At 46.8% G+C, this 17963-nt stretch overlaps 1 protein-coding gene across 1 annotated transcript in view; it reads left to right on the top strand.

Moving 5' to 3' along the window:
* si:ch73-103b11.2 overlaps positions 1-15012 on the top strand; it is a 46165-nt gene extending 31153 nt beyond the window's left edge. Inside the window, exons 16-28 of the mRNA XM_048233997.1 lie at positions 1042-1105; positions 1149-1892; positions 2251-2367; positions 3335-3952; positions 3986-7141; positions 8295-8442; positions 8767-8872; positions 9041-9200; positions 9301-9408; positions 9518-9604; positions 9785-9950; positions 11874-11947; positions 13308-15012. Of these exons, the coding sequence (XP_048089954.1) occupies positions 1042-1105; positions 1149-1892; positions 2251-2367; positions 3335-3952; positions 3986-7141; positions 8295-8442; positions 8767-8872; positions 9041-9200; positions 9301-9408; positions 9518-9604; positions 9785-9950; positions 11874-11947; positions 13308-13379 (5620 nt within the window). The 3' untranslated portion in view covers positions 13380-15012. The remainder of the gene's footprint in view (positions 1-1041; positions 1106-1148; positions 1893-2250; positions 2368-3334; positions 3953-3985; positions 7142-8294; positions 8443-8766; positions 8873-9040; positions 9201-9300; positions 9409-9517; positions 9605-9784; positions 9951-11873; positions 11948-13307) is intronic.
* The last annotated feature ends 2951 nt before the right edge of the window (positions 15013-17963 follow it).

Here is a 17963-nt window from a genome sequence, read left to right as displayed (position 1 = left end):
AGGGGGTTGTGTGTGTGTGTGTGTGTCTCAAGAGTGTGTGTGGGGGGGTTTATCTGATCCGGGCTGTCTGCCTCCAAGCTGTCTCAGTCACGGCGGAATGTGGGATATTTTTGGTCATTCGATGTAGACACCTCTCTTCTTCTCCCCCTGTCCACTCCTCTCCTTCCTCTCTTACACGGGAGGCCGTGGAGTCGCTCCCCCACCATCTTGTGAAGGGATGGAAATAGGAGATGGCGTCAGACTCCACCAGAGCCCTACTGCTATACATATGTGTACACACACACACACACACACACACACACACACACACACACACACGGGATAAAGAGGGAGAGCGACTGCATCACATGCCACACAGTGTGGAGATGGCTGTGAACACATTCCCTTGACAAGCACATTCTCCTCCAACATGCAGTTACAACACACCCTGATTCATACATGTATATGCACATACCTGTACACACACACACACACACACACACACACACAGGCATTCACGCATACACACATCCATCATAGCACTCTGTCAGCCGCTCTAACACACTGCTGGGTCCAGATTGCCGGGGGGCTTGGTGTCCGTGCCTCTGCCATGTGACACCGGTGTGTGTGTGTGTGTGTGTGTGGCCTCTGGGAAGCGTGCGGGCTGCTAGAGTGATGGGACAGCTCACACTCCCATGTCACTGTGTGTGTGTGTGTGCATGTCCCACCGCTGCTGGAGCGCTCCAGCCTGTGCTGTGCCCATCTCACACACCGCATGCTTCACACACTCACCCACACACACCCCCTCCCCTCCGGTCAGCAAGACGTCCGGCCCAGAATCTGGCTACAGAAGCCTCCTGACATTCCATCTGCTGCATCCGTCTACACTATGGAGTTTGGCTGTAATAAGGAAGCTGGCCAGGGATGAGATTTGTGAAGAAAATGCCGTTGTTTATATGTTCACATTGTTTAGCTCTCTCTCTCTCTCTCTCTCTCTCTCTCTCTCTTGCCAGTCACATGTTCTCATATCTTTCTATGTCTTGTTCCTTTGTTCTTACACAGTAGTTCTCTGCCAGAGGAAAGACTGAAGGTTCGGTGGCTCTCTGACCTGACTCCTTGCCCACATGTTCTCCCCTCTTTCTATGTCTTGTTCCTTTGTTCTTACCCAGATGCTCTGCCAAGAGGTCAGAGGTCAGGTGGCCCCTGACCCTGCCTCCCAGCCGATCCGTCCCAGCAGTGGCCCAGATGTGGGTCAGAGGTCAAAGCAGCCCTGCGAGGAGCAGCCCGGTGGCGCCCGAGCAGCGGACCGTCGCGGACCGGCGGAGGGCCGCTCCAAGACTTTTGATTGGGCGGAGTTTCAGCAGACTCAGGAGAGGGACGTGACCATTAAGCCATCAGAAGGCGCAGAGGTGGAGCCTGCAAACGCCAGCTCCTCCTCGTCGTCGTCGTCTTCCTCGTCGTCCTCCTCTTCCTCGTCTTCAACACCGGCTTCCTCGCCCACGTCCTCCCCGCAGACCACCTCCTCTTCGCTCTCGGCTCTGCCCAACAGGAAGTCCGCCCTGGAGGCGCAGGAAGAGCAGGAGCGGCTCGTCCAGCAGGAGGGGAGACCCCGGGTCCCGCAGACCCCAGCGTCACCACCAGCAGCAGCAGCGCCGGCGCCGCTTAGGGCCCAGGAGGCAGAGCGCGAGGTCAACCAGATGGAGGTGGACCATGCCAGGTCCCAGAGAGACCCACCGCCCAAAACCCACAGCGTCCAGGTGGAGATCGAGCAGCGCTGGCACCAGGTGGAGACGACGCCCCTCCGGGAGGAGAAGCAGGTGCCCATCGCCAGTCCGTCCGGCCCTGGGACCACACCGCCCCCTAGTGGAGACCGGCTACCCCCACAGGAGCGGGTCACCCAGCTCGACAAAGAGGTGAGGCCACAAATTGGGCTGTTTCTCCTGAAGTATACAATATTGAGTGTAAAGGGTTTGAAACCAGAAGACTGTGCATATTTCTGAAATCACTTAAGAGCAAATGCAACTGATTCTTTTTGATTCCTCAAGCATGCACAAAGAGGCATATCATTAATAATCCAACTGTAGGTAATGGGATCTGGTATTAACATGAGGCATAGAATCAGTAGGTACAAAAAGTGTTTTTGTGACAAAAAGTAGTGAAACACAAAACACAGACATGAAGCAGAAAATGGAATGCCTTTATTTTTAGTATGTGCATAGAAGTACACGCAGATATGAAGTGTGTGTGTGTGTGTGTGTGTGTGTGTTTCAGCTGGGATACACTCAGAAGGAGCTGGCCAGGCTTCAGGAGCAGAACAGCTTACTGAGGGAGCAGCTCCAGGACGCGCGGGGGAGAGAGCGGAGTGCACGAGAGGGCTACGTGCTACAGGTGCAGCCAGAACGCCCACACAACGCATTTACAACACGCATTTCATCTTATTAAAACTAGCTCATGAGAGAAGAGCTTTAGACACAACTGTAATTGTATATATTAAAGTTAGAGTTTGAATAGTATAAGTTTCTACATAAGAAATACAGTATATAAATGATTTAGGAAAAGTTTTGCATACTTTTTCTCAGTGCTGAAAGGACTACAAGTTTCATTGTTATTGAAATGACTTTAGGACTGAGCTGCACTATGCGTTCTCTCTTGGAATTGTTACTAACATGTATAAGGGGTTTTGCATGGGAGTGCCGTTTCCAGCATGCCTTTGTGTACTAACTGGTTTACGGAGCCTCATACTCTCTGGGCTATGATTTGGTCTGGACTAAATTGCTAGTTTACTAAAGGTAAGAAGTGCTTCCTATAATAGGCAAGCTTTGGGCTGTGCTTTTTCTCTCCTTTCATGTGGGTCTCTCATCTCCTCCTAGCTTGTTTCAACTCTTTGCATGCTTTTTGCATCTGATTTGTGTTTTTTTGTGTGTCTAATTTCTTTTTTCTAAACTTGAACCTTTTTACTAAACATTTCTTATGGCTTGGCACATGGGTGCCTTCCTCTATCCTGTTCATCAACTCTCATGATGTGTTCTTAGTGTCACCAAACACCCATTCCCTATATTAGCATCACATACTTAGCTCAGTTTATTTTGAATCACCCATTTTGTTACACCTTTTCTGTTTTTTTTTTTTTCCCATTGTAGTATCCATAGTTTTTGTACCCATTTTACCCACTTCAGACCTTTTCCAATGTCCCTTTGAAAAAAAGCACAGTGGAAAGCTTGAATGAGTCTTGGTTCATTAAGTATCAAATCCCAGGTATAGTCCCATCTACCCCAGAGATATGGCGCTCTGTATCTTTGGGGAAAGACAGAAATCACAGTGTGTTTAACTGACATTTTTCATCAATCTTTTAAAGAATGCCATGCCCGCCCAGACCACCGGCTCCACCCCTCCTTCCTCTGGGCCTCACCGATTGCCATGGCAACGTCTGCACAAAGCCAATAAGGACCTTCAGAGCGAGCTGGAGTCCCAGCGGCGAAAGCATGAGAAGGCCAGTCAGCAGGTGCAGTGCTTGAGGCGGAGCTACAGCGAAGCCCAGGACGCACTCGGGCATCACGAGGTGGAGGTGGAAGCCCTGCAGGTCAAGCTGTCGGCCGCCATGGCGGAGATCGTGGAGAGTGAGCAGGCGGTGGCGCGCATGCGCAGCGAGCTGAAGCTGGAGCAGACGCGCTGCCAGGAGCGCGAGGAGGAGTGCGGCCGCAGTGAGGAGGCGCTGAGAGCGCAGCTCCGCGAGAGCGAGGAGCGCCTGCGGGAGGTGGAGGCTCACCTGCTGGAGAGGAGCCAGGCGCTCCGCAGGCTGGAGCAGCAGCAGGCCCTGCAGAAGGACCACCAGAGGGAGGTGCTGAGGCTGCAGGAGCGTCTCACCGAGGTCACTGGCCGCCTCATCGCCACCGAGGAGGCGCAGGCCCTGAGGGAGCAGAGGGAGAGGAAGGAGAGGCGCTCGATGGAGGAGAACCAAGAGCGGAGCGGCCAGGCGCCAGGCCCCGGGCTGGGCCGGTGAGCCGAGGAGAGGAGAAGCGAGGCCGAGGAGCGGCTGCAGGAGGCCCAGCAGCAGGTGGAGGCCCTGCTGAGAGGAGGACGGGGCTATGTGGGGGGCTCCGTGGAGGAGGTGCAGTGCCTGCACGAGCAGCTTTCCGTGCAGACAGATGTGGCTGAATCTCTGCGGGAGAGCGTCCGGATGCTGGAGGAGGAGCGGGATCGGTTAGCCTGCCGCTGCCAGGAGCTCCTGAACCAAATCGCCGAGGCCGACCGAGAGGTGAGCAAGCTCCAAGACCGCCTTAAGAGCGAGGAGACGGACTACTGCACCCTGGAGAGCTCCTACGAGAAGGTGTCCCAGGAGTTCCAGCGCATCAGCAGTGTCTTGAGGGAGAAGGAGGAGGAGGTGCGGCAGACCAAGGAGACCTACCAACACCTGGTGGAGCGGAAGGAGCGAGAGCTCAGCGAAGCGCTCGTCAAGATGGCCGCCCTCGGGAGCAGCCTGGAGGAGACGGAGCTGCGCCTGCTGGAGAAGGAGGAGCAGCTCGGCCAGAGAGGGCGTTGCGCTGCCGGGGAGGTGGAGCCGTGTCCAGCAGAGAAGGAGCTGCAGGCTAAGCTGGTGGTGGCGGAGGATCGCATCGCCGAGCTGGAGAGACATCTGGATGCCCTCCGGCTCGGGTACGCTGACCTCAGGAGGGAACAGCGTCGGCACTCCCAGGAAGACCTTCTGGACATGATGGAGAGAGAGGGGCACGACGAATCGATGTCGGCATCTTCCTCCTCCCTGACCCTGACCAGGTGCAGCTCGGAGACGGACGCCTCGCTGGTCAAGCGGCAGAGGATCCGTTTCTCCAGTATCCAGTGTCAGAGGTACGTTCACCCAGATGGGGGCTCAGAGCAGGCCCTACAGACCAACACCTCCTCCGACTTCACCCACTCGGACACCTCGGACACAATCGCCCAGTCAGAGATGGACCAGTCGGACCTCAGCTTTGTTTCTACAGATGGATCATTTCAATATGGCAGTGATCCAGAGAAGTTCATCTCCATCATCCAAGCTCTGGAGATGAAGCTGCTCTCCACCGAGGAGAAGCTCCGGGAGCTCACCCAGAAGTTGCAGGACCAGCACGATTCCCCAGAGCGGAAGGATCAGCCTGAGGGAGCCGCGCTCATCCCCTGGGACTCTCCAGATCAACTCCCGGCCAGTCATCAACACGAAGAGCCTGATGGAAAGTCCGTCTCCAGCCCAGATTCCGACTGTTGGGGCACTTCAGGAGTCCCCAACAGGGGATATGAACAGGCCCTGGTGTGTGTAGAGTCATGCAGGGAGAGAGTCAGGGTCATTCTTGGGCTTCAGCAGGAGCAGGAATCTGTAGAATTGCAACTCCGGAACCTATCAGAGATTGAGGGCGAGCTGGTCAAGGCCACTAACTTTATGAAAAAGGTAGCCATGGCTGGGGAAGGACCCCAGGCCGCTTCAGAGGTCAGGAGCATGCACGACCTATCTGATGAGGCCATAGTCAGGTGCTTTTCCCAGTCATTAGCTTTAGAGGCAGCAGTTTTGGAGAAGATGGCTTTCTCTCTGCAAAACTTGAACGCTGACCTCTTCCATAGCCTTAATGAGATAAGTGTCGAAATGGACAAGATCAAACAAAGTGAACAGAGTTTTACGATGTCGACATATGCCAACATGTTGAGCCAGAAGCTGATGTCCGAGTTGGCATTTTGGGCAGAAGTGGAGAAATTAGAGTCTCAGGCTTCAGGAATTTCCCAGAATCCATGTCTAGATATGGGGTCCCTGAAGAGCTGCTATTTGAAGCAGCCTCTCATAAACAGTGCCTGTGTCAAGTTTGAGTTGGCCTACTCACTACAGAGTCTCAGAAGCTCCAGCCATAATCGACTTGAGGGGCTTCAGGAAGTGGCTACCCGAGCTGGCCACGAGCTCCGGCAGAGAGCCAAAGCCGTGCAGGAGCTGGTCAGGTCCTCAGGTCTGCAGTCGGCCATCCAGACCCAAGAGCTGGGCATCTGTGAGGATTCCACTCTAGCGGACATCACTCCACCTGAACTTGTCCCTTACTTCGAGCAAATCAAGATGGAAGAGGCCCAGGAAGTGGCAGAGGAGATTGTCGACAGACACCTGGCCATAGAGATGACCTTGTCTGGCGAGGATTCAGTCGAGTCGTCACAGGAGAGCAGGGAGAGGCTTGCAGCTGAGCTTCAGAAGCAGGCTGGCATCATTCGTCATCTCTGCCAGGACGTGGAGGTACTCTGTGGCACAGACGTTGGTGGTAGGCTCCACGACCTTGCTGACACTATCCGTGCCCGCTGGGGCTGTGGGTACAGAGAGGTGCCTGTGGGAGCGGTGTGCATGCGGGAGGCTCTGCTCCAGGCTCAGGTGGCCTACACGGCCTGCAAGCTGCGCGGTGACCACCAGAGGGAGCTGGAGCTCTGCCGCCAGGCCGGGCGCAGCATGGAAGTGCTCGTGCGGGAGCACGCCCTCAACATGGCCACCATCAACCAGCAGTACCACACCTCCCTGCAGGAGGAGCGCCGCACCTACACCCAGACCGTGGCCTCCCTGCAGGAGGAGAACCAGGCCCTGCGGGCGGAGGTGTCTCAGCGGCTCCAGGAGCTGCAGGCCCAGCAGGAGCAGCTGGTGCAGCTGGAGCAGGAGTTCCAGCGGGAGACCGAGGCGCTCCGGAGACAGCAGCAGGAGGAGCTGCTGCAGGAGGAGCAAGGCAGGGCCCAGAGGGAGATGGCCCTGCTGGAGCGCACGGAGGAGAGCCAGAGGAGGCTGGAGTGCCTCCTGCAGGAGGTGGAGGGCCTGGAGGAGAGGCACGAGGAGCACATGCGCAAAGCACACGACGAGTTCCAGGGCAGAATCCAGCAGCTGGAGCAGCACCACCAGCAGGAGATCCTGCGGCTCAAGGCCTGTTACCGACGGGCCAGCCTGGGGGAGGAGCAGCAGCACAGGGAGGAGCCTGTGTCTGAGGAGGCGTGTTCCATGGAGGAAGGGGAGGGGCCTGAGGAGAAAGTGGGCCGAGACTCCATGACTCTGCTGAGGGGGCGTGTCCTTGAGCTGGAGTCCAAGATGGACTGCATGAGGGACGAACTGGAGAGCAAACAGCTGGAGGGCGACGTGGCCGGCCTGAAGGACAAATACCAGCGTGACTTTGACAGCCTGAAGGTCTCTTTTGATTTCTCTTTCTCTCTTTTCACTTGCCCCACCAACAGAGAGCACCCTTGAGCAACCTCTGTGCTTTTAGTTGGTTTTAATACACAGTGGTCACTTGGATGTAATACAATAAATAATCAAAATAAAACCCACATTTGATGGCACATTAGCTCACCAATACTTTCCCTCAGAACTACATTGAAAAAGATTTAAAAGTTCAGTGCAGTTTTGAATGAATGTTAGTTTGACTATTGCTGGCACATTCACTGGGCTGTTGCTCTTTGCTTCTCATCCAAGTAGGATTTTCTACATTGTGTATACACGACTCATGGTTTACATAATTTGAATGGCCCTTATTTCATCCCAATACTAGTTCACAGGACAGTAAAGAATACAAGTAGTATAGTCACAGGTTGGTTAGAGTAACATCTTGGACATGGGTAGGACGAGGGTAGAGGCAGCTTCTGCAAGGTAAGAGACAGGGTCCCTTTCAGCTTAGTCAGTTGGTGAAATAAGTACATGGACATGTAGCTGTGTGACTTTGTTTGTTTGTTTGTTTACAGATGATTTACTGACTTTACTGGTAAACTGTAGAATGATTTTTAAAATTAACTTTAGGCTACCTTGCTTTGTTTGGGATTTAATGGGCCAGTTTACCAGAGTCTTGTGTGTGCTTAATTTAGAATCCAAGAAGATCCTATATATATATATCTCCATCTTCAGTGCCATTGAGTCTTGAAGTAGGATGGGTGTTGTGATGTGGATTTAATATTGTGCCATCCCTTTCACACACACCCCCTCCACACACACACACATATCCCATACCCCACTGTCCTCTGTTGGTATAATTCATAGCACCTCTAGTGAAGTAGAATAGAGGGCACAAAATAAGACTCAATTTGTACATGCTTCCCTAGTCTTGGTTGCCCTGCCATTACACCCACTCAAATGCCCATTCAATGATCACTAACCCCTGCATGCTTGTGTCATTCAACATTCCCGGCTTCACCCTGTGTGCTCATGCATGCATCTAAATGTGTGAACATTGGTAATTGGTGAATAGTGTCTTTCTAGTTGTGTCTGTGTGTCTGTCTGTGTGTGTGTGTGTGTATCTGTGTCTGTCTGTGACACTGTTTGCATGTTTGACTTGTGCTGCCCCCTGCAGGCCACGTGTGAGCGTGGCTTTGCCGCGATGGAGGAGACTCACCAGAAGGTGATTGAGGACCTGCAGCGACAGCACCAGCGGGAGGTCAGCAAGCTGCTGGAGGAGAGGGAGAGGCTGCTAGCCGAGGAGACGGCCGCCACCATCTCAGGTCCATGCCACAACCCTCTCACAGAAACAGGAATTCTCTATTGGAGCCAGTACCCTTGTAATATTTCTGCACTAGCCGTCATGGACATGATAACTGTAACAGATTATTGTAAATAAATAAAAACGTATGCGTTTGACATGGTTTGGCAGCATTACTAAAAAAAAAAGTAATGGGTCTTTTCTTACCGTGCTATTAATGGGTCTTTTCTTATCCTACTATTGAAACATGTTGTTATGAGGTCTCTTACTCTTACTGTTACAGATATTGATCTGACTTAATAGTTAGTCGCAATGTCATGACAATGTTGGTGATCTTTATTTGCAGCTATTGAGGCGATGAAGAACGCACACCGGGAGGAGCTGGAGAAGACCTACCGCTCTCAGCTGAGTGGTGTCAGTACAGATATCGATGAGCTGCGCATGCAGTATGAGTGAGTCCCATTTATACATGTCTGGTCCCTCAGTAATAACCTGGTATTAGCTGCCCATGTCAGGCAATGGATGTAGCTAATATACTAATACATAGCTAATGCATGTAGCAGAAACTGCTCTCTGGAGATGTCAAACCTGCTCACAACTTTGTGTGTGTGTGTGTTTAGAGAGGAGCTGCAGTCCATCCACCGTGAGCTGGAGGTGCTGTCTGAGCAGTACTCTCAGAAGTGTTTGGAGAACGCCCATCTGGCCCAGGCTCTACAGGCAGAGAGGCAGGCCCTGCAGCAGTGCCAGAGGGAGAACCAAGAGCTCCACACACACAATCAGGCACGCACACACACACACACACACGTACACGCACACCTACCTTTTGCTATACTTCAGATGACTTTAAACTTATTGTCGTGGATGTGTGTGTGTGTTTCAGGAACTGAATAACCGTCTAGCAGAAGAGATCACACGAATGAGGTCTTGCTTCAGTGGGGAAACTGCCACCTCTCCTCTCACACAGGGCAAGGACCTGTATGAACTAGAGGTAACTCATAAACACCCGGTCATGTACATACCATAATATTAAACAGTCTGCACACCCAGGCACACATATCTGCTTTGAGTATCCTTGTGTTTTCCTTGGCCTTCTGCAGGTGTTGTTGCGCATTAAGGAGTCAGAGATTCAGTACCTCAAACAGGAGATCAGCTCTCTGAAGGATGAACTACAGACCGCTTTACGGGTATGCACACCACCTCCCCAACCCTTACAGGCAGATACTCACACATGCACACAGTCAAACTGACAAGTTATGTCTCCTGATGTTTTTGAACTGACATGCTGCTTTAAGGACATGCACCAAAAGCTGTCCTGTATTTTTCTGGAATCTTTAACACGTCCTTGTGTTTGTGTGAATGTGTAGGATAAGAAGTATGCATCCGATAAGTACAAGGGCATCTATACTGAGCTTAGCATAGTGAAGGCTAAGGCTGACTGTGACATTGGCAAGCTTCGGGAGAAGCTGTTGGCTGCTACAGAAGCCCTTGGAGAAAGGACTGCTGATGGCTCAGCTGTTGCCCCTGGTTACGGTATGTTTAAGCAATGTGTTTGACAAACAAATAATGTATGAAAATTGTATATAGTGCCTAGAAAATTGTATATTTCCCCTTCCCACTGTTTTTATAAATGGAATCTTGATCAATTTAATTTGGCCCTGTTGTACAATAATTGACAAAAATCCCCTCTATAATATCAAAGTGAAAGCAAATTTCTACAAAGTAATGTTAATTAATTAAAAATATATAATGCAAAATAAGCGTTTGCATAAATATTCACCCCCTTCAAGTCAGCATTTAGTAGATGCACCAATTATAGCATGGAGTCTGTGTGGATAGGTCTCAATTAGGCTTGCACGCCTGGATACTGCAATTGTACTCCATTTTTCTTTGCAAAACTGCTCAAGCTCTGTCAGGTTGGAAGGAGATCGGGTGTGGACTGCCCTTTTCAAGTTCAGCCACAGATTTTCTATAGGATTGAGGTCTGGGCTTTGGTTCGGCCACTCCTTGCTGTCTAAACCTTTTATGTGTAGTTTTCGCTGTAATCTTCGACTCATTGTCTTGCTGGAAAGTAAATCTTCTTCCAAGTCGTAGTTCTCTTGCAGACTGAATTAGATTGTTCTCCAGGATTTCCATATATTTTGCTAAATTCATTTAACTTTTACCTTTACAAGCCTTCTAGGGCCTGCTGTCGAGAAGTATCCCCACAGCATGATGCTACCACCATCATTCTTCAAATTAGGGATGGTGCATTTTTGGTGATGTACTGTGCTTGATGTCCGCCAAACATAGCATCATCAGACCAAAGAACCTTCTTCGATTTGGCCTTGGAGTCTCCCACATGTCTTTGGGCGAACTTAATAAGAGCTTTGCCGCTCACCTGTAGAGCTTCAACTGGTGAAGAACTCCGGCAAAAGTTGTTGTATGCCTAGTTTCTCCCATCTCAGCTGCTGAAGCTTTTAACTTCTTCAGAGTTGTCATACAGTTGTCATGTGGGTGTTTTGGTGGCTTCCCCCACCACTTCTTAATGAATGGTCAGTCAGTTTCTAGTGACGGCCTGCTCTCGGCAGATTTGCCCATTTGCCACATTCCTTACATTCCTTATTGATGGATTTCACTGAACTCCAGTGACTTGAACATTTTTTGTATCCATCCCCTCACTTATGCTTTTCAATAACCTTTTCTCTGAGTTGTTTGGAGTGTTCAGTTGTCTTCATGGTGGACTTATAGCCAGGAGGACTGATTGACCAGTGACTGGACCCTTTGACTGGAAATTATTGTAAAAAAGGCCAAATTAAATGGACAAATATTACATTTATTAAAGAGAAACTATGCAGTTTTGGCAATTTCTTCGCTGTTTTCGCGCTTTTTGCTCGCAGGTTTCTCAGTAGAGCTTCCCCTTCAGAGTATATATTTAACAACACTCCTCAATCGTCGGTCTGCCGTTTCCTCTTCCCCTGTTCCTCCAACAACGGTTTACTCACTTTCTGCTTCTTTTCGCCGGCTCTGCCATGACAAATGTCTGAGAAACTCCATCACTGCCTTGTTCTAGTCGGAGCCTGGTGTGTATGTGTGTAGTGCAGCAAAGCAATTTGTTACATCACAATGCTGCGAGACTTTCCGTCTTGAGGCCGCGAGGCCGCCGGCTCAAAGTTGCAAGTAGGTTTTTCCGCTCACATGAGCTAGGGGGAAGCGCGGCGGCCACCATTCAACCCGAAAAAAGTCATATAACCATTTAAATGACTCTGAGGTTGTTCAGATAAGCTAAAAAAACGACATAGTTCCCCTTTAAAGCAATAAAAGGGGGAATATCCAAGGTGGTGAATACTTTTTATAGGCACTGTATGTATACCTGTATAAATACATATAATGGTATACATATAAGTGTGTATAAATATTATATGTTAGTATAAGCATGTCATCTGATGTGTCTTGTAAATACATGTCTTGATGCAGACATAATGAAGTCGAAGAGTAATCCTGATTTCCTGAAAAATGAGCGCTTCCGTCAGAGAGGGGTCAGATCCAAGGTGAGTGTCTGTGTGTGTGTAAGAGTGTGTGTAAATTTACAGCATAATCACTTTTTCACCTAGTCGAAGGAAAAGGTGTATATGTTTTCTGTGTGTGTATGTGTGTTTGTGTGTCAGTGGCGGTTGCTGCTCTTTGGAATAGTGTAAGATGGAAAAAAAATGGCCAATTATTAAATTAATATTAGTAAGGTGCTATATTGTTCGATAAGGGCAAAAATTATCCCAAAACCCAGAATGATCCAACCTGTATACGTTAGAGTTCTGAGACATGGCAGCATGGCAGTAAATACACAACTGAAACAAAAGCAAGTCACAAACTCCGTAACTCAGTCACTCCCAGAGACGCCGGGCTTCCCTGGAAAGTACGATTTTGTGGCATTTGTCCAATAAACATCTAGCTTTTCTGCACTGAGATCAGCCCACTCTGTAGTGCCATTGAAAGGGTTTTTGATTGATCGTGTCATCACAACAGTGTATTAGGGGTGCAAAATCCCGCTAGATGACCGGCAAAACCTTTTTGTGGAACACACTAGCCATGAAGTTGAACATGTTTTTAGCATGTTCTAGTTGGAATGGTAGGCTAATGTAATACAGTATTATTTAATGCAATTTTCTCTGAAATTTTAGTGGAGGCTGAGCTTCCCCTGTAGTCTTAGAGCAATCACCTCTGTGTGAGTGTTAGTGTATTTTCTCTAAGTTTGTGATTTGAAGTGTGAGTCCAGTCTAAGTGTTAAAGCACTCTATGTTGTTTGTTAGTTAGTCAGTCAGAAAGGTGTGTGTGTGTGTGTGTGTGTCTCTGTGTCTAAGAGCGTCTCTTATGTTCTTTGTTAGTCGGTCAGTGAGGTGGCAGCGTGGGATAGCTGACCCCCTGTTGTGATGTAGGTATATGTGTGACCCTCAGTGCATGCTGCATGAACCCTGACCTTTGACCTGTTGGCATGTCCACTGGGCCACAGCAGCATGGGGCTGCTGGGCTCTCCTCTTACCCCAATGTCATTAGAAATGGTATACAGTACGTATGTGTGTTTGTGTCTGTTACACATGGTTGGTGCGGTGTTTGTACTGTGACCTGAGTTCTCTGTGTGTACTTTCCCCCTTACCTATCATGAGTCATCAAGGCGTATGCAAATTAATGTTTTTAATTTATTCTCTCTTTTTTCCATTTTTTAATGTCACTTCATGTGTGTTTTTGTATGTTTTGTATGTTTGTATGTGTGTTTTAAAGCTTATGACAAAGTTGTTCTTTTCTTCATGATGATGGCATGAATAACAGCATGCTGGTCAAATGCATTCTGATCCGTTAAGCTTGTGCAATTTTATGACAGAACTTCCCTCTCTGTCTCTCTCTTCTCCTTTTCAGAGCTTAAAAGAAGGATTGACCGTGCAGGAAAGAATGAAGCTGTTTGAAGCAAAAGATTCCAGAAAGATCTGACTGAGGACTGTACGCTCTGTGGCTTTGTCTCACACTCACATGAACACACACGCGCGCACACACGCACGCTACCCAATACTGTAACTGGAGTGTGAAGTCAGCCTCTGGAATCTGGGACTGTCGTCTTTTATGTGTCCATGAGCATCTGCTCGTCAACAATTTGTCCTGGCATTGGAGGTGTGTGTGTGGTCTAAAATTAATCTTACTTGTATGTATCATTAACAGATTGATTTTAAGTAATTAGCTTGTTTTATGTGCGTGTGTGGCCATGAGTATAGGTGTGTTGGCAGGAAATGGAAATACGGGGCATTGGTGGAGGAATTTTAACCAGTCATATCCCTTTGGCCACTCCTTGCCAACTGTGTGTGTGTGTGTGTGTATTGTTTTATTTATCCTATACAAAAATTAATAAAGATTTAAAATGTTTATTTATACATAGAGAGAGACTTATAGAAAATGTGCTGTCATTATATCCTGTTCTGACAATGATGATGATGTGCTGGGTTTTAAAGTGATTTAAGTGCTTTTGTGTATGTGTGTTGGAGAGCTGTACTTTCTGCCAGTGGTGTTTGTGTAAAGATGAGTGGTGTTTGTGTAAAGATGAGTGGTGTTTGTGTAAAGATGAGTGGTGTTTGTGTAAAGATGAGTGGTGTTTGTGTAAAGATGAGTGGTGTTTGTGTAAAGATGAGTGGTGTTTGTGTAAAGATGAGTGGTGTTTGTGTAAAGATGAGTGGTGTTTGTGTAAAGATGAGTGGTGTTTGTGTAAAGATGAGTGGTGTGGTGAGTGACTGGGTTTGCTCTCTGCTCTACTGGAACTGAACGGATTCAGACACCATGGGATTTACTTGCCATTTGCTGTGTAAAATCATTATTATGAAAGTGTTTGATAACTGTGCTTTTTTGTATGGGCTCTTTGTGTGAATGGTAGAGATGATGCTGGGTTGTCATATTATCTTCAGTGGTGTTCCACCCCCCCAACCCCCCCCACCCCTTCCCCTTTTTTGCTGGCTTCATGTCACACAGGCCTGTCCGGCTAGCTGTAAACAGTGCAACTAAACTTGATGTGCCACGTCAGTCAGCGCGGCCCCCTGTATTCAGTGTGAGCGAGAGCTAGGATTTGCTGTAGTGCTTGTGCAGAGAAGTGCTCATTGACCTGAGGTGGTAGCCCAATACCCTCCCACTCTTCCTAACCAAGCTTATCAATGGCATAAGGTGCGCTGGCATTTTCACACAAGTTATGTTTTGGTACAGTGTTGGCTCAGGGCGCTCAGTGTTGCTTTCAATCTTTCATTTGTATCGATTTCTTTATGGGGGAGGAGGGTGCACAGCACTCCATACCCCCACCTATGCTGGCTCTATCACGGCCTCCACGGTGAGGATGCCCCTCAGAGTGGTCAGGATGGGAGAGAAGGAGACTCTGTAAGGCATTCACATGATCTCATGGTTCACCACAGCTACCACACCGTACTGTACAGTGCTCTATACTCTTGCCTTGTAAAAAACTGTCTCCCAGAAAGCAAGTTTGCTTTTGTTTTTTGTTTTAAGTCCTCTCCTTGCCTACCTGCTCTCTGTTTATGAATATTTTTTATTTTGGTTTTGAATGTAATGTCTTCAATAAATGAACTGTTTCTGAGATCTGTATTACTATTTTTTCTGTGTTATACATTATTTCAATGTAGTATAGTTGAACTGTTTCAAGGGTTGTGCTATGAGATGAAGCTGTAGCCTGAAAAATCCAGACCCTGATAATCTAGAAAGATTAGATAGAAAGGGTCTGGAAAAGAACAATGTAATGGCCCAACTCGAGGGGCAGCAACAAGCATGCATTTAAAAATCTCACTGCACGCAATTGGATAACACTAGACCATGTTTACGCTGAATGATTTCGGACTTCGACGCAATCGGATAAGACTACGACCAATGTGTACTCTCCTCCAACGTTGCAGCGCTGTCTTCATCAGTTTAGCTGGTTCCCGGAATGTTGGGGTGAAAGTAACGTGCATCATTGCTCTTTGCCAGAGTGTCTCGCAGAGACAATTCCATTGTGCTCTCGCGAGAACTCTGGATTTCCAGGGTAATGAAGCTGCAGAAATAAAGAAAAACATTTTTTAACAACACCGGAGTTCCCTTTTTCGTCAATTTTTTAACATACTGGGTACCCGGGCGTACCCAATCAGTCTAAAACTGGCAAAAAGGGTCATGCTTCTACCTGTTACAATGTAATGTAATCTCTGTTGTAAATAACATAACAAGACTACTTATTTATTGCAAGCTCTATGTTAATTATGAGGTTCTATATAATTTAATTATAGGGTATTGGCTGATGGCTGTCACACCCTGTACTACACACACAGGTCTATAGCAACAGGTGCTGAATGTTAATTTCCCAGTGTTCTTTGCTGGATATTCATAATGTTTTGGTTATTAAATCGTTTAAATGTTATTTGTAGAAGCCTAATATTGTAGAGGATGTAATACTTCCCAAAGTTTTCATGTATGTTAGGCTACATGTATGTATGTATTCTTTCATGCAGTGTTATACTGAAACAGCTACCCTTTGAGTGAAGTGTGTCAGTTCAGATGGCACAACTAGATTGTAAGCAACTGAAGAACACTAAGCAAATGTTAAAGCGTAATTTAAATCTTTCTGATATTATTTTACAGATCAGGTTATTGCATTAGTATATTTTAGACTAAACACTTAAATAATCGACACGGAAGCATAGTTTGACACTCATGAACAGTTGACATAGTAGACCTAGGCCTTGCCATTAGGGGTACCTTTTAAATTTCTATGTTTTACTATGCACGGTTGGATAATTGAAAGGTTTCTGAAAGTATATAAAGGAACTGGATGACAGCTCAACCATTCTATTTTTGATTTAAATGAGAAACTGCCATGTCTCTGCGTCGCACTGACGCCATCGTCACACAGATCCTCTGCGTTGCAGCAGTGTAGGCTAGGCGTACAGCCTACCCCCGCCAATAGTCCGGCAGCCATGGGGTCAGACCTGGTTTTGTCGGTTAAAGTGTTTTTGCAGAATCTTGTAGACTAGGGGTAGCTCTTTAAGATTTAGGAGGGTGCCCAAGTGAAATCCTCCAATTTCATATATTAACCCTTTCTTGTTCAATGTGCTGAATATAAGGCGAGACTCTTCAGGTGAATAGGGTAAAAAATGTAACTAGCAGATATCACTAAATAAACAATTTCCAAAATTTTGCTGATAATTTTTTCATTAATATGAAAAAATAATTATTTACAAGTTTTCTGTAATTTTTGTTTAAATATGAAAAAAAAGCCAATGGACTTAAAATTAAGAAAAACAAAATTGGTAAATATGTCTTGTTTCAAGGTGGGATAGTGAGGCCTACTCATCAAATGCAAATCAACATGTGATAAAATTTACTAAAATACAGTTTGTTCTGTGTGATAGTTATTCAGACAATACTGTATGAGTTCAAATTTGGACAATTGAACCCTTTTCTATACCAATTAATGCATTTCTGTATTTCAGATAATGCCAGTAGTAGTCCAGTAGTCATGGGGTCAGACCTTTGCTTTGTCAGTTATTTATTCATTTATTTTGCTTAGACTTATTGACTTATTTTTTAATATTTAGGAAGGTGCCCAGTGATATCCCTTGGGCAATTTCATATATTAACCCCTAAAGCCCTATGTGCGAAATCATGAAAAAAAAATAGGAAATACCTCTCATTTCAAGGTGAGTACACATATCAAAAGCAAATCAACTCAAATAGAATGTACTAAAAACAGTTTGCCGTGTGATAGTTTTCAGACAATACTTCATGCATTCAAATTGGGAAAATTTAACCCTTTTCTATGTCAAAAATGAATTCATAATTTCAGATATCTCCTGTAATAATTTGGAATATGTACACATTTCCTTTAGTATTAGTTTTTTAGAGCAGTTCTGGCTCATTTGTTCTCCTGAACATCCTACAGTACCTTAAAAACATGCACAGAACATTGTGCAGGGCACACCATTAACCCGAAAATCTTAGAGCTACAAGGGGTTTCACTCTTTGCAGCCACATCTGATCATCTCCAAAATGGGAGTCTGGTGCAAGTTTGACATTTTTTGATAGACTGGTTGGGCTCAGTAACGAATCAATGAATCCTTCTTCAAATGGCAGTTGAATTTCCAACTTAAGTAGCATTCCTCGGTTTCAGGCTCCATGACTGTGAACTCTGTACCAAACTAAAAACTCTCACTTTAATATCCAAGTATATATATACTATGTCAACTATAGGGATGGGAATTTAAATATTTCAGTCGAGTGGAATCAAAAATCAAGCCTGGAATTTTTTTAAATATTTTTTTTTTAATTAGTCAGACTGACCTGTGTGTATTATTAGGCATTAGTATTTTAATGCATGTCTATGGATCAATACTTAAAAATGAATATTCTCTTTTTGAATGATGAGGTTAGGCTCTGAGCATAGACTATACTGCGATAAAGAATAAAAAATAAATGTATATTTTATGGAAACTAGAACAGTAGTACAGAGCTAAAGTACATCAGCTAAAAGAGGGCAGTGCAGGCTAACAGTAGTCAGTTACA

The sequence above is a fragment of the Alosa alosa genome, chromosome 22, assembly GCF_017589495.1.
Source record: "Alosa alosa isolate M-15738 ecotype Scorff River chromosome 22, AALO_Geno_1.1, whole genome shotgun sequence".
Taxonomy (NCBI): domain Eukaryota; kingdom Metazoa; phylum Chordata; class Actinopteri; order Clupeiformes; family Clupeidae; genus Alosa; species Alosa alosa.
The sequence above is the reverse complement of the archived record's forward strand: the minus strand, read 5'-3'. Positions and strand labels throughout refer to the sequence as shown.